Source organism: Taudactylus pleione, unplaced genomic scaffold (assembly GCF_031769625.1).
Source record: "Taudactylus pleione unplaced genomic scaffold, aTauple2 ptg000116l, whole genome shotgun sequence".
Lineage (NCBI taxonomy): Eukaryota > Metazoa > Chordata > Amphibia > Anura > Myobatrachidae > Taudactylus > Taudactylus pleione.
In genome coordinates, this window is record NW_028284518.1 from 11,422,865 (window position 1) to 11,444,215 (window position 21,351).

General features: G+C 41.8%; 1 protein-coding gene across 1 annotated transcript in view; it reads right to left on the reverse strand.

Moving 5' to 3' along the window:
* The window catches only part of LOC148524760 (collagen alpha-1(XXI) chain-like), a 145,470-nt gene extending 124,467 nt beyond the window's left edge, over positions 1–21,003 (reverse strand). The window contains exons 1-6 of the mRNA XM_088471634.1: positions 20,874–21,003; positions 12,308–12,355; positions 10,443–10,449; positions 10,175–10,243; positions 7,572–7,702; positions 1,742–2,302 (exon numbers count right to left, since the gene is read on the reverse strand). Coding sequence (XP_088327760.1) covers positions 1,742–2,302; positions 7,572–7,702; positions 10,175–10,243; positions 10,443–10,449; positions 12,308–12,355; positions 20,874–21,003 — 946 coding nt within the window. The remainder of the gene's footprint in view (positions 1–1,741; positions 2,303–7,571; positions 7,703–10,174; positions 10,244–10,442; positions 10,450–12,307; positions 12,356–20,873) is intronic.
* Positions 21,004–21,351: the final 348 nt, after the last annotated feature.

Genomic DNA, 21,351 nt, shown 5'->3' on the forward strand with positions numbered 1-21,351 from the left:
GCAACACCAAATCCTTGTACAATGTACCATGTTTTCTGATGTCTGTAAAGCGACTTTGAGTCCTATGGGAGAAAAGCGCTATATAAATAAAATTATTATTATTGTTATTATCTTCACTGACCATGTGCTGTGCATGCTGCCATGATGACATAGTTTTCACCCCCCCTAGAAAAAGATAGTATAGATGAAACTATAGGACAGATTGAATTAAAATGTTCAGAGAGATTTATATTTGGTCCCAGAGTGTCCAAAAAGCAGATGTATAGCAGTGTAAAATAAAGCTGTCCAGCATTAGTGGGCTACATGCAGAAGCCGCTAGTATTTACACTACATGCATAAAAATTAGGGATGTGCAGGCTCGGATAGGTTCGAGTTTGCACGTGGAGTTCGGATTTTTCCCTCCAAAAAAACGGAACTCAGAACGAGGCAAAACGTCATCTTACATGGACGAACATCATCATTCCTTGTCTTTTGTCCAGGAATGATGATGTTTGTCCATGTAAGATGACGTTTTGCCTCGTTCTGAGTTCCGTTTTTTTGGAGGGAAAAATCCGAACTCCACGTGCAAACTCGAACCTATCCGAGCCTGCACATCCCTAATAAAAATACACATTTTCTTTTTTTGCTTTGCTCCCATTCAGAATCAGCCCCTATGCGTGTATTAAGCTTTATGTATTTCATTATGCAAAGTGCAACTAGAACAAGTGGAAGTCACAAAATGTGATCCATCTAAAGTTATGATCTCCGCCAGTTCAGAGCTGGTACAAAAATCACTCCATTTATGTGTGAATATGGTCATGCAATACTATGCACAGCGCTGACCAAAACAAAAAAACGGTTGTGCTAGTCGCTGCAAAGCATCGCCGTGTGCTCAGTGCAGGGGGGCAGCTCCAGTAGCGGACACTACTCCTCTCTGCCCACCAGTGCTGCTACCGCGTCTGTAGTATAGCAATGCACCGTAGCAGCACATCGGGCAGGGAGAGGAGACTGCTGCAGCAGTAGTCAATATGACCAAAATTTTAACAAGTTATTCACATATAGTATCAGGTGAGCACACTCATGCGCTGACAACCACAGGATGGGCCTGACTTTCCTCCCCAGTTGTTGCAACCACTTTAGAGTCTATTGCCGTAATCACGTCTCTGACTTTATGCTAATGCTAAAATCAGCCCTTCCCATGGTGTACAAGCATGCACCTGAATGTGCAAGGTCTGGGATGCCCACTTTGAGTGTCTTTAGATGCAACCATCGGTCGCATCATCAAAACATGTACCGTCCCATTGCTGGATTTAGATTCTCTGTCATAGTATGGCCCCCAATGTGAGTCTAAGTTCACAGTCAGTTCAGCGACACTGCCATAACACGCCCATACAATGGACTATTTTTCTGCGTCCAAGCAGCCACCGCCCAGGACATTTCCAATACATTTCTGATACTGTGTTTCTCAATCGTCACTGTGCATACACCCTGTGTAACGCATGCGCCGTATGAGGTCTAGGGATTTCAGCCCATACACAGTAGCAAAATATCACTCAACTCCATGAACAAGGGCATTGTGTGTGACTCTAAATCAGGCCGTATGTGAGTGGATGGGACCAATACAGCACTACTTGGTATATACTGTCCGTGCCGTTAGGAACCAGGATATGCCATTGTATTCAGTTACATGTGATTCATCTGTATAACTTGTAAAAGCACATTAAATAATGAACTGTAGCAAGATTATATAGTAAGGATTTACCTTCACATATCTTCTGTTGCATAGTCTCCTTTATCCTGTCAATGGTGGTATAGTCCTCTGCATACAGCACATAATCTGTGGAAGGCATATTGGCAATTGCGACTAATTCAGACTTGGTTATTTCAGAACCAACTCCCACTGCAAACATAATGATGTCTTGTTCTCTGGCTGTTGCAGCAGTCTCCACCACATCATCCTGGGATTTGCCATCTGTAACTACAATTGCAATTTTGTTTTTCGCAAGGTTAGTCCTTTGAGAGGATGGAAAAACATTCTCAGTTGCAAATGTAATTGCTTGTCCTGTCTGGGTATTCCCACCCAAGTATTTCATGCTTTTTAGGGCATTAATGAGTTGCTGGTTTGTCCGATGTTGTCCAAGGTGAAATTCCAGCCTTGGTAGATCACTGTACTGAACCACAGCAACCTGAGTGTAAGCCGGTCCAATGTCAAAGCTGCTGGTTATGTTTATCAACCAGTTCTTAGCAGTGTCAAAGTCAGCATATCCTACACTCCATGACCCATCAACAATGAAAACTAAATCATTCACAGCAGTTCGGCATCCTGTGAACGAATTACAAACAGTAAATTAGATATTCCCTTATGGACTGTAGCATTAAAATATTGTCTACATAAAGAGGACCTGTCAGCTTTGTGGAAAATTCTGTTTAACACAACTCTATATACAAATTCTATATGCAATTTCAATGTCTAAATTACCCTAGGGATGGACATCAACCATCGATGCTTGGCAAACATCAATGGTTTGCATTGGAAGGTTGATGTTTTCTCAGACATTGATGGCTGTGTTCCAATGGTGATGCATCAACATTTATTTTCTTCCATTGCACATCACTTAGCCCTGCCCACCCATCGGCCGTCCCTTAGCTCTGCTGTCCATCTCTGATTGGCCTGATGCTGTCACATGTCTGCACCTGTGCTGCCCACCTATGGATCAAACTATCAGTGGTTTTCCAGCAATAGTTTCCTGCCATTGACAGAAGGTACTGATGGTTCCATCAATGGTGAACCATTTGATGTCCATCCCTAAATGACACTCAGTCAAGTTGCAACACTCTATACTTTTTCTGTGGTCATGAGCAGAGTCGTGAGACACAGGAAGGTTGACATAGAATAAGCTGCGGAGCTGCAAACCTGACACTAATAATGGCATTTGTATATGGTCTAAACTGATGTGTTTGGTATGGGATCCCAGAGGTCAAGATGCCGATGGTCAGAATACCGACAGTGGCATCCCAACAGTCAGAATCCTGACAGAATTTTGTAAGCGTTATAACCCTAACCCTCCTCCTAACCCTAACCCATCATTCCCACAGCCTAACTCTAACCCTCCCCTCCCACAGCCTAACCCACCCCCTAGTGCCTAACTCTAACCCTAATACTCACCGTTGGGATGTCAGTGGTTGGAATTCTGGAGCCAGGATTCTGACCATCGGCAACCTAACTGTCGGGATGCTGACTGCATCCCTAAACTGATATGTTATGCGCTCTCCTAGTATATATAAATAGTACCTAATGCACTATGCAAAATGTAACTTTCCACATGCCTGCCCTTTTTAATTATTCCTGGCACGGGGGGTGATTTTATATACTATGCATACTGTAGCTGTATGTTATCTCTCAGTGTAGACTGTGAGCTAACTCAGATACTGCGAGGGGAATTCAATTAGTTGAGAGTTGGCAAAAGGCGAAAAACGTGCACAACTTCGCCTTATAATTTGCACACTTCGCCTTCATGCACGCACACGAGAAACGCACAATTCAATTAGAAATGCAAATTCGCACTACTTGCAGTGATAGTGTGCAAATTTTGTCCAAAAAGTGAACAGGGAAAATACAGTAGCATAAACAAGTGGCATAAACCATCCTGGATCCCAAAAAATGAAAACTTTGTTAGCAGAATCATGTAGAAGACTGTTAGTGGTCATAAGGAAAGTACTGTACACTTTTAAAAGGTGTCAAATGGCTGATTTCTGCATTTTTAAAAAAATGCAAAAAAGTAGAAAAAAAAGATACTTTAGGAGTAATTTGAGGCAACTTTAAAAATTTTAAAAAATTATATAAAGCAATTATTTTTTCTTTTAATAAATACTTTCATTATATTTGGGGTGCATTGTTTAGCTAAAAAAGCTATTTTGGGGTAATTTGAGACCATTTATTTTTTTTCACCCCAAAAATGACATTGGCCCAATTAAGCTAATCGAAAATTTCCAAAATGCCTAAGTAGTCATTAGGGGGGTGTGATTCTGAAGCAAGTCCCAACAGATTTTCCTTTTCTTTTCACCTGCTCAGTGGGGTGCGAACAAAAACAGGTGAATTTACTCTAAAACATAAATGCAGATTTGGAATTCAATTGCTAAAGTAATTTGCAAGGCGAATTTGCAGTGATTTCACCTTGCGGGACCAAACTTGTACCTAATTGAATTCCCCCCCTGCATCTGCTAACTCTGTTGTATGTTCAAATATTTTTGAACCCTGCTACTCCCCCACTGAAGCTACAGGTATCCCTTGCCACTAAATCATGTGACCCAAACTATTGTACTGGGAAAGAATTATCATTTCTCAGTAAGATTAATGTAAAAGAGCAGGTAAATGTACTGGGTGGAAGAGAAGGGAAACAACTGTCTATTTACTGAATGATTAGCTTTGTAAGCAGACTTTATAACATCATCAATAAAACTAGGTAATGTCTTACAACACTGATACTTTGATATCTTTAATATATACATTAGATAAATGCAAAGAGAAATACAATGAAACTATTAGACCATTTAATAACATTTCTTCCTGATTAGCAAATAACAACAGCATTATATTTTACTTACAGTCCTGCAGACATCCTAAAATTATCTTTTAATAAAAAAGTGTATTATATTTTTTATATTCTTTCTGTCTAAATATGGTGTTTATTCAACGGAAAAGGTTACCTTATAAACACCATGATTTTGTTTTTGTCTGCCAGTCAACTAGCATACTAGTATATAGTAACTAGGCAAACAGAATGTATAGTGACATAAAAGTACTGTAGCAAGCTTCCAAAATGCTAACACCCCACAAATTACATGGATTTCCCGAATTTCATATTGTGTTCAGCCAGTAATATTGAAAACCTAAACTGCTTTTTTCCAGTATCTTATGAAATTTAGCAATTTAGAACTTACTTGTATTACTACAACTCTATACTTGGGTTGGTTCTAATGCAGACTGATTCCAAAAACAACTGGGCACTCATACAATTGGTTTAGAAAAGATGAACACATAACACTCCTCTTGACAGTGCAATATCTACTCTGTAGTTCCAAATAAATTGCATATAAATAGTGAATTGAGACAGTTTTGCTGTTCTTCTATTCATGGCATAAATTTAGCTGGCATTATCATTATTGACAGAGGTTACTGCACATAAGGAAATCATTAATATATATTGATTGAAAACATAAGTTATTTTTTCCTTTAAAACAGCTAAAAGATGCGTTGCAACACTGGCTAGCCAAGGTTCCAGCACATTGGCCTGGACAACAATGCAGTAATGTATAGTAAGGATGTGGAAAGACAGGGTAAGGAAGCCCCTTAGAGAAGTATCCAGTAATTTACATATCGTATCTTTAAGCTATGGCCCTGATTCAGAGCCGGACGCTCTGACCAGAGCGCTCGCTCTGAATCAGGGCCCACCTCCATAAATATGGAGCGTCCTCCTGGACGCTCGTATAGCTGTGGGTCACCACCCACAGCATATACGAGCGTGCAGAATGATGGTCGCGACCATCGCGACCATCGCCACTGCGAGCAGCAGCCTGCGGTTGAGGTTTTCAACCGCAAGGCCAGGAGTGATTTTGGCTCTATCAGAGCCAAAATCACTCCCACTGACATCACTAGTGATGTCAGTGGGCTCGGCTTCAGACAGTAGGCGTTCCCTTGGGAACGCCTCCGTCTGGCAGGCACGCCCCCGGCACGCCCAACAAAGGGGGCGTGCTGTCAGTCAACATCGACAGCACGCCCCCTTTGAAGAGACACTACGAGCGAAGGAAAGTCCTTCGCTCGTCGCGTCTCGCGCATGCGCACGACGGAGCTCCCTCCGTCATGCGCATGCGCAGTGCAGACCATCGACCCACTTGCGAGCGGACAGCCGCTCGCGAGTGGGTCTGAATGAGGCCCAATGTCTTTTTGGAGGAGTAGATTTACACATTCCGTAGGAATGGTGAAAGGTAACAAGGTAATGCTGAAGACAGACAAATCTTTATACTAAATGTAACAATACACTATATATAAAGTTGAATGTATCTTAGAAGAATACAATTAACTCAAAATACTGCCATAGAAACATAAGTGTATTGATATTATTGTGCACGTCACAATTTTCCATTTAACCCCAAATCCTAGTGTTTGGCGCAATAGTGGTGTAACCAACAAACCACTGGTCCTGGAGGAAGGACTCTAACTTCTCATGATTTTCATTCAGAGTCCACCCTAAACTACATTTGAATTAAAATTTTTATAAAACACCCACAATCTCCTTTCCCCAAGTATATTGCTTCACAAAGTAAATCCCACACTCCAAATAGTTGGTAACATGGACATAGCTATAATCGGTGCCATTGCTTTGGGGCCGAGAGACTTAGGGGGCCCTGGACTCAACTAAAATAGTTGTCTACCAAGTTCCCAAAATTGGCTGCTAAGAAATTGGGTCTGGCCCATTGCCTAGGCCTGAAAAGGGGGACACGTCAGTGGTTATCTCTCCCTCTCAGTAAAGCTCCATACTAATATGATCCATTTCACACACTCCTGTTTCACGTTCACGGGTACAGCTGAGCTAATCAGTAAGCCCAGCACTGTGGTGAGAGTAGGCATCTCCTTGTTGACAGCCTTTGTGAAGCTGGGGGGCAGGAATTGAGCTCCGAGATTAGGACTGTCCCAGAAAGGGACAGTGTGCCTAAATTAAGAAGATCTCCACTCAAAGTGGAATTTCCTGAATTGGGAAGTATCCTCCTTAGGTAGGAACTAGTTGGTCAACACCCCGTGTGGCATAATGTTAACTGAAGGTACTGTATGGCATAATGTGTATTGGCAGCACGTCAATGTGGAAAGATTGTGAACTGGGGAGAATACAATGTGGCATAATAGGAACTTTATGGCACTGTGTGGTATAATGTGAACTAGGGCACTTCTAGGAAGCATAAAATGAACTAGGGCACTATAACTCTATGGTGCATAAAATGAACTAGGACAATATTATGGGGCATAAAAGGAACAACCATTGTGGACAGAGGTGTCTCTCTAGAAGCACTGGTGAGGCGAACCTTCACAATGTTGCTACAGGGCCCACAAAGTTCTGGCAATACTCTGTTTGGCAATAAACAGTACGAACATAGCCCCAAGTTCTGTTTGAATATACAGCAAACGTATTAACCAAAGCTTATCAAATCAAGATAATGGAAAGATAATCTATATAATAAAACTAACTGCTGATAAAAATGCTATAACCACATGTAACCGTGCACGCCAGACTAATGCCCAAAGCACACCTGCTTATAATACTGGTCAGACTCCAGATAAAAATATATACAAAATTATCCCCATCCATATACTACTCCAGCAGAATATACTGAAAGCTCCATGGGGACCCTTGAGGTGGATGGAGGCTGGGAGAAACAGGAGAGGTTTGAAAGAGAGACAGAGAAAGCTGAGATGAAAGGGAGAAGGAGAGAGACATGGAGATCTGGAAAGAGAGGAGAGAGGCACCACAGAGGAGAGAACAGGAGAGGAGAAACGTGGGTTGAATAAAAGTTAGTGTATGCATTAATGGAGAATATACCTGCTTGAGTATCTTCATCATTGTCTTCTGTTATATATTGTCCACTCAATAAGTGTGTAAATACTGATATTGTAAGAGCTGCTAAAGCCCAGTAAGATTTCATTTCAGATGCAATTGTTGTTTCAAGTAGTCTGAAAAAGGAAAACAAAATCAAAGAATCATAAGGATATGTATTATTATTTAGAATTGGAAACATTTCCCTTAACAAAATTCTTAGTAGTTTGTGCTCAAGTAATTGTGATTGATTTTAATTCTAAAATAAGACCCAGGACCATTTCATGGGCAACAAATTGGCTTAGTGCAAGGTACACTAGAGGTGAGCAGATCGATCTGTGTGAAGTTGATATGCATAAATACATGTTATATATTTTTATATCTTTATCTATCCTTATATAGCCAGATAACTGTTTGTATTGTAAAACCTGTATTCACTCAGAGAATACAGAAATACTGTAGTAGGCAAAGTTATAGGAGTACATTTTATCAGAGGTGTCACTCAGGGTGGTGACACCCTTTGCGATATTCACCAACCCTTCATGCGTGCCTCTGGCACCTGGTATGTGTTGTTTTGGGGTGTGACACCTGTTTTTGTCATGCTGGGGCTTGCCCAGAGCTCTAGGAGCTTCCCTGAAGCCCCCAACCTCCTGCAGAACAGTTTGGATGACGTGCATCATCCATCATTGCTGCATCAGTGACTCCATTTGAGGGGGTGACACCAAAATAGCAGAGCAGCTGTTATTTTGGTATCATCCCTCAGATTGGTGTCACCCAATGCGATTCACACCCCCTAGTGACACACTGCACTTTATGCAGCCAGAAAGTTTTTTAATTTCTGTTCAAGTCTTAAAAACACCCTATTTAACTTATAGAGAAAGAGATATTATTCAAAATACAACAATCTAATATGTAAAATTAACAAAATGTGTATATATTACACAGACAAAAAACCTTAAGGTTTCACATGTCCCATTAAGGCTTCTTAGATATGATCTGAAATATCACAAAACCTACTGAATTTCTGCCACTCAAACTAAGAAAAGCAATTAAATTCCGATCATTAAGACTGATGCACAACTGTTTTCCACCCATCTGCATCACTTTGTTGTCCTCCCCCCATCAGCACCACTGTTTTAAGAACCCATCTGTATCACTTTGGCTTTCCCCCATATGTGTTGCTTAATCTTCCCCCCTCTCCACGCCTTTCTTTCTCCCTCATCCACACGGCTTTGTCTCCTCCCCCCATCCACACCACTCTTATCCCATCTGCGCAGCTCTATCTTCTGCTCAGATCTCAGTAGCCTAAACTGCATGTGTGTATTCCAATGAGCATACAATTCTGTGAGTGACAGCAATCTCACTATGGGCCTGATTCGGAGCTGAACGCTGATTCAGAGCTGAACGCTCTGACCAGAGCGCTCGCTCTGAATCAGGGCCGTCCTATGTAAATCTGGAGCGGCCTTTTGGACGCTCACATAGCTGTGGGTGACCACCCACAGCATATGCGAGCGTCCATGATGATGGTCGCGATGGTCTTGACCATCGCGACCATCGGGCTTGCGACGGAGACCCTGCGGTAGGGTCTCGCTGCCGCAAGCAGCGAGTCATCAGAGTCAAAATCACAAGCAGCGAGTCATCAGAGTCAAAATCACTCCCACTGACATCGCTAGTGATGTCAGTGGGGCCGGCTTCAGACGGTAGGCGTTCCCATGGGAACGCCTCCGTCTGGCAGGCACGCCCCCGGCACGCCCATCAAAGGGGGTGTGCTGTCAATCAACATCGACAGCACGCCCCCTTTGGTGCGTGTCCCGGAGCGATGGAGAGCCCGTCGCTCGCCGGGTCTCGCGCATGCGCACGACGGAGCTCCCTCCGTCGTGCGCATGCGCAGTGGGGGAACATCGACCCGCTTGCGAGCGAACTTCCCTCGCGAGCGGGTCTGAATGACCCCCTATGTAAGAGTGCTGAATCTGCAGTTAACCACAGGGTGTGATGGCATACCATATCTGTATTGCGCAAGGAATATGGCCATTAAGGCATCAGCCTTAATGATCAGAATTTCATTGCTTTTCTTAGTTTGAGTGGCAGAAATTCAGTAGGTTTTGTGAAATTTCAGATCATATCTAAGAAGCCTTAATGGGGCATGTGAAACCGTAAGGTTTTTTGTCTATGGAATATATACACTTTTGTTAATTTTACATATTAAATTGTTGTACTTTGAATAATATCTCTTTTTCTATAAATTAAAAAGGATGTTTCTTTTTTTGTTTGGACTCAATAGGCAACGCCATCTATAGATGGCACTGCCTAATAGAAGCCTATGGGCTTCTTTTTGGGAGACTTCCCCGAGAGGGTCCCCTGCAACTCATGCATGTGCTGGCCCAAAGGCTGTGGATGTGCAGAGGGACTCCCGGGTCATAGACCAGGAAATTCCCACACTGCAAAGGACAGCTCTTATTGGTACGCATGTGATGATTGGCGAGATGCATCACATCCAAAATGCGATGCTTGATGCATCCCTCCCAATGAACATTATTTACATTTAGCAGCTGGTCCGCTAGCCTATGGGCTGTCTACTTTTGATACCGTGTTGTTGTTTATGTTTGCACCTGTTTCCTAGTTGACGCTGGATCTTGTGACACTGGATCTTGCAAGAGCTCTGATGCTGATGTCCGCACCTGGAAGTAAACAACAGAATGACCGGCACTCCAAATCTTTTTGAACAACTGCCCATGTGACTTCCATAAAATATTTTGAATATTTACCGACCCACACTGGCTGCACTCAAGGTTCTCAGCAACCTGATAAATGCGCTATAGGCTGCCGAGTTATTCCAACGTTTCAATTCTTTTTATTTTTAACTTTCTTCAGGGATACTGGATCCCTGAAGAAAGAGCAAAATAAAAAGAACTGAAACTTTGGAATAACTGTGCAGCGTACATCACATTCATCAGTTTGATGAGTACCTTGAGTGCCGTCAGTGTGGGTGGGTAAATATATATATATTTATATATATATATATATATATATATATGGACATACATACAGTATATATATCTATAAATATATGTGTGTGTGTGTGTTATATTTTGTCTTTCCTTCTGAACCACACACTGTATATGGGAACTCCCTCTAGAAATCCTGTGCTCACCCCCTCATACAATTTATGTTTCCAGGTCCAGTCTGCTAAGCTCTTAACGTAGGTATATTACTTTGCATTTTTTCTTTATAACATAATACACATTTGCCTTCTATCTGACGCAGCCAGGCATAAAGCAACCTGCCTTATACATATGACTGGAAGCCTATACTGTAGTGCAAGCACTCTGGGACATCATCAATTGTCAATGCATTTCCTGGATCTCACAAGTATAGACTAACTAGCTTGTTAAGAGTAAGAAAGCAAGGAAAGTAATTATTGCTGTATTTTTGTTAAATAGACATGGGCCAGGTTGGGTGCAATGTCTGCTAACAAGGAATGTTTTCACTTCATAAGCAAATTTTACCAGTTAATGAAAACAATTTGACAGAAATTATGATTCATGGTTTCTACAGTATGTCATTGAATTCTAGGATTGCCTGAAGTGATATATTTAGTTTAACTGAATATAACCGTCAAGTCACTTTAATTTCCCCCTGGTTCACAGAAGACCTGTCAGCTTTTTAATATTTTATTGAGGGAATTTAGATAATAGCACTTGTCTTGTTTCATGAATTTTGGGCTGTTTTTTGGAGAAGGTTTGAGGTTAGAACTACTCCCTGTTACAGGTCATTTGGGACATTAATCGGTTCTATGTCCATCATTACAACTTAGAGCTGGGTTATCCTTGGACTTTTTTTTTTCTATTGTATGTCTCTTTATGTTGTAATAAATATCTTTAACTCTCAGATCCAGTCTGTGGTGTCTGTACATTTGGTAAATATAGCTGAATTAGACATAAAGATGTCCCAACTTCATAATGTGAAGTCCCTAAAATGATGTCCTGTTTTACTATTATCAAGTTCTTAGAAGTGGGTGCTCTGAACCCACTGTATGTGTGTACCAGCCCAGTATGTCCAATTGAAACAATCATTAATGTTAGAAAAGCATTGGGTCTAAATTTCCATCCACAACCAAGTCACTGGGCAAACAGAATGGGCACAGCTACTGGTCCATGTACTGCATTTCCCCAGCAGGTATAATACATTCCCATAGACACCATTCCAAGCAGTGAGCAGAGATGAGCAGTTAGATGTGCTGACACTTACAGGAAATATATGTAACTACTGTAAACATAATTGCTAAATAGGTGAATTTACATAAAAAGTTATGTGCTGGCACATTACACATTAATTAGCACATTAATAAGCACATTAATAAGCACATTAATTAGCACATTAATACTACATTTTAGCAACCTGACTTTATTTTTCATGTCCATCCATCCTTGCTGTCCATAGGTAGGAGCTCATTGAAGTTACACAAATCATGATACTTAATATAACATAATACCACATATAAACTCATAGTATTATTAGTGTATTCAGACAAAAAAAGACATTTTAACTTGCAAACCAAAGTTTCCAATATTTCTAGCTACCTGGTATGTAACAATAACACATATAAACCACATTGTAATAATAATAATAAAGAATATAAGCAACACAATTGTCTTATATTTTCTTAACACTATACTAAATTAAGTTATAAAAGAACTTAGTTGCTATATACAGGGGGGGAACCATATAATGGTAACACTTACCTCTGCTACTGGGCATGCACTTTGCTAGCAGATGTTTCAGTATGATACCTGTGTGAGAGCACAGCAACAGTCATTGATACATGTTTATATGCTTATGCTGCACAGCACTCCACTCCAGTCTATGGCAGAAGCTCTTCTTCTATCCTATGTGTACAGACTGCCTGGCTCTGCCTGCTGTCACTAGTTGCAGCTCAATTCAAACCCTGCCCACCATGAGCACACAGGAGATTTACTAAGGATAGGGGCAGCTTATTCAACACATTCAGGAAGGTCGTGCTAAGTGTGATATTATAGAGAGGTCACACAGCAGAGAATAAACATAATACTGACTTATGGCAATATATAGGATACTAGTATACAAATTAACTATATAATGCTTGTTTGATTAATTGTTAAAATACAATAAATGTTAGATGCTACCTCATATAACAATGTATTTTTGATGGCTTTGCTTGGATGCTTATTATTCACAGGGCTGGTGGCAGTATGGGCATCCTTAAGAGGCATATTTATCATAATTTTTAATTCAAATGTGATAAATACTTTTCACCCAAATTCACAATGTGATATACTGTATACATTCACACTAATTTACTAAGTTTCTCTTGCCAGGAGATGGGCTCCGATAGCAGCCCGTCGGCTGGTGCATGTTTCACCAGAACCTCTGTCCCTGGGTGTGAATAAATGTACTTTGCAGCACTGTGAACAATCAAATAAATTACCCCAAAATTTGAATTAGCTTAAGGTGCAACTTGCAGCCCATTGGCAGATCTGTTGCATGCACGAACATTAAAGGTACTCCTCTTAGGAGATGTATCTTTGTACCTATCCAGAAGGCCTGGTATAGCTACATGCTGATCAGGGGCAGAACTACGGGAGACAATGGAGGCGCCTGCCGCCAGGTTCCAGCTCTGAAGGGGCACCTTCTCCATTGTCCACAACATATTCACCCCACTTAGGGCTGTAACTATGTACCCGGAGTATACCGTCACGGCCGCCCAATACATGACACCCCTTCCCGGCACCTGGGAAGCCACCATACACTAGTGGGAGCTCCATGTCAGACCATCACCTGCTACCGTCATCTATCTATAGCCCGTCTGCATGTGAATTGCTACATTACAGTGTCAGCGGCTGTGACGGGAGGCACCACATTATAACTTGCCTCTGGGCGTCTGGGATGAACTTACGCCACTGATGCTGATGGTAGTGACAGCAGTGGCAAGTATCTTTACTACCATACCTGATTGAATGGTTTGGGTACAGGATGCTGGCGCTCCGGATCCCAGTGGTCAGAATCGCGACGCTGGCATCCCGACAGGGTTAGAATAGCAACGGGATGTAGCCGCCGGTCTAAATGCCGACGCTGGAATCCCGACAAGGGAGTTAAGATAGGCGTTAAAATACAGACGCCTATCTTAATCCCGGCGCCAGAATCCAGGAGGACGACAGCCAGAACGAAGGTAAGCCGGGCGCCCTTAGTGTTAGCCGCAGGGCGTGGGGATGGTTAGGTTTAGGTAAGCTAGCGGGTTTAGCGCTAGGTTTTGGGGGGGAGGTTAGGGTTAGTCATCCCTAGGGGGGAGGGTTAAGGTCAGGCACCACTAGGGGGCAGTTAGGGTTAGGCACTAAGGGGGGAGGGTTAGGTTTAGGCATGAAGGTGGGAAACTTAGGTTTAGATACTAACGGGGAGGGTTAGGGTTCGGGATGGGAGGGTTAGGCTACAAGAAGGGAGGGTTAGAGGGGGAAGGGTAAGTATACTTACATGACCCTGTCGGGATACCAACCATCGGGATGCCACTGTAATGTAAGCCGGCATTACATACCCATTCCAATAGCGACACCTGAAAGTCGGTATCCTAACCCTCCCCCTCTCCCTACACCTTCCTCCCCGGTGTCTAAACCTAATCTCCCCCCTAGTGCCTAAATTTAACCTCCCCCTCCCTGCACAGACCTAACCCTTCCCCCTTAGTGCCTAACCCTCCCCCTAGTGCCTAACCCTAATGCTTCCCCTAACCTCGCTATTTACCTTTGGGATGCCGGTGCCGGGATTATGACCGCATCCTTATTGAATAACCAGCACTGATGCTATAGTCAGGATTGCTTACTGCTAAATCAGAGGGACAATGACTGTGAGAATGGGGTCCATCTTTATCATGTCCTGAATTCTCTTCTTTCTTCAATGTACAGTATATCTGCTTCACTTTTTATTTCTACAGTGTAACATAAAACACCATTCCATTCATTCTTACCTTGCACATATTTATTCATCCAATTTGTTTTTCTATTAAACCATCTGAAATGTCCTCTGGTTAGAAATCACTCAATGTCATTGTATACTGTACCTCATAACCTCCCACACACCCCGTTGTTACATTAGATGCATACTGAGCGCTACAATAAAGCTTTGGACCTGCACTTCTTTGCCCTCAGGGTAGCTGCAGTTTCTGCCTTTTCATTGTCATTCAGACTCTGCTGTTTTCAAGCAGACACCACAAAAATCACTCTCTAGTCAGAGAACTCTGGAGGGTTTATTTATTACTACAGTATATATTTAACCGAGAATTTGTTGGCTTTTAAGGTTTTTCTATAAGGGAGTGTTTTGATACCCTTCAATTGCTGATATTTAGTGTAAAGCTCTGTATTTATATGTACAGCCATACACAACTCTTTTAAATCTCCAAATGCAAAGTGTTTAGTATATTCTCCTCCCTCCAAAAACACAATTCTTCTTCCTGTGATGTACATTGCTAGTTTGGGTCTTATAGAGCTGCAACCAAACTAGCAATGTACATCACAGGAAATTCCATATGATGTACAGTATATGTGGTCTGTTTAGCTTTAAATACAGTCAGGTGCATAAATATTGGGACATTGACAGAATTTTCATATTTTGGCTTCTATTCACCACCACAATGGCTTTGAAATGAAACAAACAATATGTGCTTTAACTGCAGACTTTCAGATTTAATTTGAGGGTAATTACATCCAAATCAGGTGAACGGTGTAGGAATTACAACGGTTGCTATATGTGCCTCCCGCTTTTTAAGGGGCCAAAAGTAATGGGACTATCAACTCAAAAGCTATTTCATGGACAGGTGTGGGCTATTCCCTCATTATTTCATTATCAATTAAGCAGGTAAAAGGTCTGGAGTTGATTCTAGGTGTGACATTTGCATTTGGAATCAGCTGCTGTCGACTCTCAATATGAGATCCAAAGAGCTGTCACTATCAGTGAAGCAAGCCATCATTAGGCTGATAAATCAAAACAAACCCATCAGCATAGGCAAACGCAGGGGGGGTTTCCGTCTGCCTGGAAACCCCCCTCCCCAGCACACACTATGACCACAATAGAAATAGTAATATAATACAATGTTACTAGTGCTGCATCTTCTTCTCAGTATCACAAATGAAATGATTAGCAACACCTTTGGTTCTTTTAAAATGTGTCAGCCAGTAATAAATATACCTGTGCACCAACTAGGAGATGTGGAAAACATGCACTGTTAGGGGTGCATCTGTTATAGACCATCAATAGGGTTAATTATTAATACTGTATAATAATACACTATCCAGTACATAAGGAGACCAATATGTACATACATGTCCAGGGCAGTATTAGGTTCTTCTTCTGCTACCCCAGACTCTCGGACTTGCTCCAATGCTCAGGAATGGTGCCCACATCTGAAAAACAAACATTCTGCTCACACAGGATGGACCTTCTGCCGCATCTAATGGCTTACTGTGATCGCTGGTCCTGTATATGCTGGAATTATGCAACACAATATACTTTGTATGATGCATATTAAAGCTGGATAAGTGCTAATTATGCCCTCTTCATGGACTGGCCACACTCACTCTAAAATCAAGTATTTGGAAACCCCCCTCTAGAAATTCTGCGTTTGCCACTGATCAGAGAGATAGCAAAAACATTAGGTGTGGCCAAATCAACTGGTTGGAACATTCTTAAAAAGAAAGAACGCACCGGAGAGCTCAACAACACCAAAAGACCCGGAAGACCACGGAAAACAACTGTGGTGGATGACAGAAGAATTATTTCCCTGGTGAAGAAAAACCCCTTCACAACAGTTGGCCAAATCAAGAACACTCTCCAGGAGGTAGGTGTATATGTGTCAAAGTCAACAATCAAGAGAAGACTTCACAAGAGTGAATATAGAGGGTTCACCACAAGATGTAAACCATTGGTGAGCCACAGAAACAGGAAGACCAGATTAGAGTTTGCCAAACAACATCTAAACAAGCCATTACAGTTCTGGAACAACATCCTATGTACAGATGAGACAAAGATCAACTTGTACCAGAGTGATGGGAAGAGAAGAGTATGGAGAAGGAAAGGAACGGCTCATGATCCAAAACATACCACCTCATCAGTGAAGCATGGTGGTGGTAGTGTCATGGCGTGGGCATGTATGGCTGCCAATGGAACTGGTTCCCTTGTATTTATTGATGATGTGACTGCTGACAAAAACAGCAGAATGAATTCTGAAGTGTTTCATGCAATATTATATGCTCATATTCAGTCAAATGCTTCAGAACTCATTGGACGGCGCTTCACAGTGCAGATGGACAATGACCCGAAGCATACTGCAAAAGCAACCAAAGAGTTTTTTAAGGCTAAAAAGTGGAATGTTATGCAATGGCCAAGTCAATCCCCTGACCTGAATCTGATTGAGCATGCATTTCACTTGATGAAGACAAAACTGAAGGGAAAATGTCCCAAGAACAAGCAGGAACTGAAGACATTTGCAGTAGAGGCCTGGCAGAGCATCACCAGGGATGAAACCCAGCGTCTGGTGATGTCTATGCGTTCCAGACTTCAGGCTGTAATTGCCTGCAAAGGATTTGCAACAAAGTATTAAAAAGTGAAAGTTAGATTTAGGATTGTTTAGTTTGTCCCATTACTTTTGGCCCCTTAAAAAGTGGGAGGCACATATAGAAACCGTTGTAATTCCTACACCGTTCACCTGATTTGGATGTAATTACCCTTAAATTAAATCTGAAAGTCTGCAGTTAAAGCACATCTTGTTTGTTTCATTTCAAAGCCAGTGTGGTGGTGAATAGAGACCAAAATATGAAAATTCTGTCAATGTCCCAATATTTATGCACCTGACTGTATATATTTTGACACTACACTAATACAAGAGTTTGTAATTTATCAAACATGTTAATTTTAACACTTTTTACTGTACACTGTGTATTGATAGATGGTTTCTTGGTTCTTTCAGGGCATTTTAGGTGTTGAACTTGGGTAAATAACAGTAAAGCTGCATTCTACACACAGCTCCCCTCACCACAGCCACAGGTGCTGCTCCATGCAGCGCTTCTCTCCTTGAGGATGTGGATTGAAAGATGTACAGTAAAAAGGTAGACAATGTGTAGATAGACACCAGATGTTAGACAGTCAATAGGTCGACAGGGACACAAGGTCGACAGGGACAAAAGTCGACACACTAAAGGTCGACGGGTACAAATAGTCGCCATGGTCAAAAGGTTGATATGTAAATGGTCGACACAAAAATGGTTGCCATTTTTTTTCTAACCCTAATCTTCACCCTAACCCTCCGGTAAGTGCCTAACCCTAAAAAAAAAGTGCTTCGACCAATTTTTTTTGTGTCAACCATTTTCATGTCGACCGTTTCACCCTGTCGACCATTTGTACCTCTCTTACATGTCGACCTTTAGTGTGTCGACCTTTTGTCCCTGTCGACCAATTGACTGTCTACCATCTGGTGTCTATCTAGACCAGTGTTGGCCAATCTTAATTGAGGTGTGAGTTACTTTAGAAAAATGAAACCTCCTGAAGAGCTACTAAAATTGTAGAAAAAAAAATCTGGCTAATAACCGAACAACTGAAGGTGATTTAATGAAAAAAATGTTTCATAGAAAATAACAATGCATTTAATTATTACAGTGATATTGTTGTAGTTTGTAATTAAATTTAAGCACAGGCACATTTCACTGTTAATTACTGGCTCCAAGGAGGTACGTGCAGTAGAAGGGAAAAAGATATAGGCAGGGCTGCTGTGTGTTTTTCCGGCATGGCTGGGTGGGAGTCACTTGCTCCGATATAGCGTAGATGCTGTGGGTGAAACCACGGGGAATCACGGCAGATGATTGCTGTAGAGGCTGCGGAAATCACCTGACGTGCTTCCCTGTGGCGCCACCCGTGGTGTTGATGTCACGGGGGAGCACACATCAGAGGTCACTTCCTCCTAGCTGACTTGGCAGTACTGCAGCTAGGTGAGCTACCAAAATTAAGACCGCGAGCTACTGGTAGTTCGCGAGCTACAGGTTGGAGACCACTGATCTAGACATTGTCTACCTTTTTACTGTAGATCTTTAGACTGGATATCCTCCTTGGGATCTGTCACACCAATTGCAGAATGCTGGTGTCTGTGTAAAGTTGTGGAGGATGTGGCCCAATATTAGGCGGCAATCACAGCGAGTTCAGCGTATAATTGGTCCGTTGCTCACAACTCTTTCCACCCATTTTAAAGGATGAGAAAGAAAGATTTGTGGGTGGGATCCAACAGAAATTGAGGATCCCCAGGAACAGCTGTTGCACTGTAAATTTACTGGGACTTCACTAGGAGGAAGTGGCACTGCCGCAGCTCAGAGAAATGTGTCCAAATAATTGGGAATGCTATTTTAAACCATTATTACAATTTTACAAATAAACCCAGATTTATAAAAGCACTTGTATTTATCATCAGTACCCTGTTCTACCAACTGGAAACAGAGATGTACTATAGAGGAAAACTTCACCCCTCAAAGGCACTATACAGTGGCTTTAAACAATATTTACTCCCAGTTCTTCAATCTTTGCTCATCTTTATTCTCCAGTCTCCCTCCTCCTGAAATTGTGTAAGAGACTGTCCCTTACTAGTACCTTCTTTGTCTAAGTTTTGCTGGCGCAGTTGTGACCCAGTATACACAATAATGCACATCTTGTGTGACTGCCCTATTATTTAACTACTTTGGAGAGAAGTCTTTGACCTGATCTGACCAGTCTTGAAATCTCCAGTTAAGACCTATCCAGAGCTAGCGCTCCTCCACCTATATCCCTTATCTGTTCCAAAACACAATCGGCATGTACTCAGCCATATCTTGATAGCAGGTAGAGCAGTGATCACCCAAAACTGAAAGAACCCGGCCCTCCATTTCCATAATATTCTCCAAACTCTGATTCCACTATGAGAAGCAGGCCCTATGAATATCTTATTAAACCTGTGCAACTACCATTGTGCAATGGTGTGCCGAGGAGGAATATGTCACAGATGGGGAGGTTTCCCCCACTTGTTGGCCTAGTCCCCTCACCCACTGCCATTCAGCATGAACTAAGGGTCTGATTCAGCACAGGACGGAACTGCAAAGCTGCACGCAAGCAGATTTGCAATTGCATCCTGGCAATTATGGTAATGCAACAGGAAGCGTCATGCCTCCTGCATGCATTACTTATCCGAGCTGCGTCCAAGAACGCGTCATCGGATAATCTGCTGTAAAATCGGCTGGCTAAGTGACCCATGGAAGCATGCAAACCGGCCACCGCAGATACAAAAAAGAGGGCAGGAAATCTCAGTCAGCCGACAGCGATCCTGGCCTCTTCCCTCCCCACGCCTCTAATTCGGGACACGGAGGCCATCACCGACCGCTCCCATTCACAAATGGAAGCAGACTGTCAATCGTTGAAAGTATGTTGCCGCTCTGCGTGCGATCACACAGGAACCGTACTGCACATGCACTGTGCGGATTTGGTGCCTGCGCAGATTCCCGACCATGCGTGCAGTGCCAACTAAGGCCCTAAGTTAGTGGTTCCCAAACTGTGCGCCGTGGCACCCTGGTGTGTCTCAGGACACTTGCAGCGGTGCCTCAGGTTGGTGGTCCAGTACCAAATCAAATTATTTATGGTCAATGTAATGTAAGTACGTGGACAAACAGAAGTGCAAACCTGTCCACCACCCCATAACTGAACCTAAAAATGATAGGTCAGCACAATTTACTTCACTTTTCAACTTCACTAAATTTTTTCAGAATTTCTCAATAACAAACTTTTGCATTAGGGGTGCTGTGAAAACAATGCTGATGCACTAGGGTGCCGTGATTCAAAAAAAGTTTGAGAACCACTGCCCTATGTTCCTCTCAATTGAACCCCTTGAGAATTGAATTGTTTTACCTTTAATGAACGGTTTGTGTACTGAACTGACCGATTCCATTAATTAATATGTACCTAGTGCCTGACAACATGTACAACTACAGTATGTTCTCCCCCCTTTTTTTGTACTATTCCTCCCCTCCTTTCTTTCTGTACTATTTAATCTACAGTTCTCTAAAAAAAAAAGAATAATAATGACAAAAAGTAAAAATAAAGTATTCAATCCATTCAGCAATTTACCCCTTATTTTTTTACAACATGGAACCAAATTGATTTTTTAAGAATTATTGCCATTGGTCAACATAAAATAATCTGTAATGTCAGTAACAACTTTAAAGCTTTTTATTCATTAAATACAAATTACATCACCATTTCCTTCTAGCTTTAATACCTTACTGAAGCAATTTAGCATAATCACAGCTGGGGGTCCATTTAGGTAAGTCATTAGGTAAGTCTCTGCCAGCTTTGCACATCTGGCCATGATTTTCACCCATTCTTCTTTGCAGTATTGCTCTAGTTCCATCATGATGGATTTCGACCATAACATCTATTGAAGAGGTTACACATGCCAGTACAGTACATACTCTAAAAGGTTTGTTTAGTGTGATCAATCGACAAGGGCATACATGGTCAAAGTCAAAGAAAAACCTTCCCGTAAAGTAAACTTGCTCATTATCTGTATATAGCAATCACATACTGTAAGACTAGATTTAGCATAATCTTATTTTTCATATTACTGTACTAGGCTCAATTAGGCAACACTCTCACCCCCTCCCCCTTCTAAACACAAAAAAAACATAAAACATTTTGTTTAGTATTTTAATCAATAAAATATACATTTTATGTTAAATATTGAATGAAATAAAATGTAATA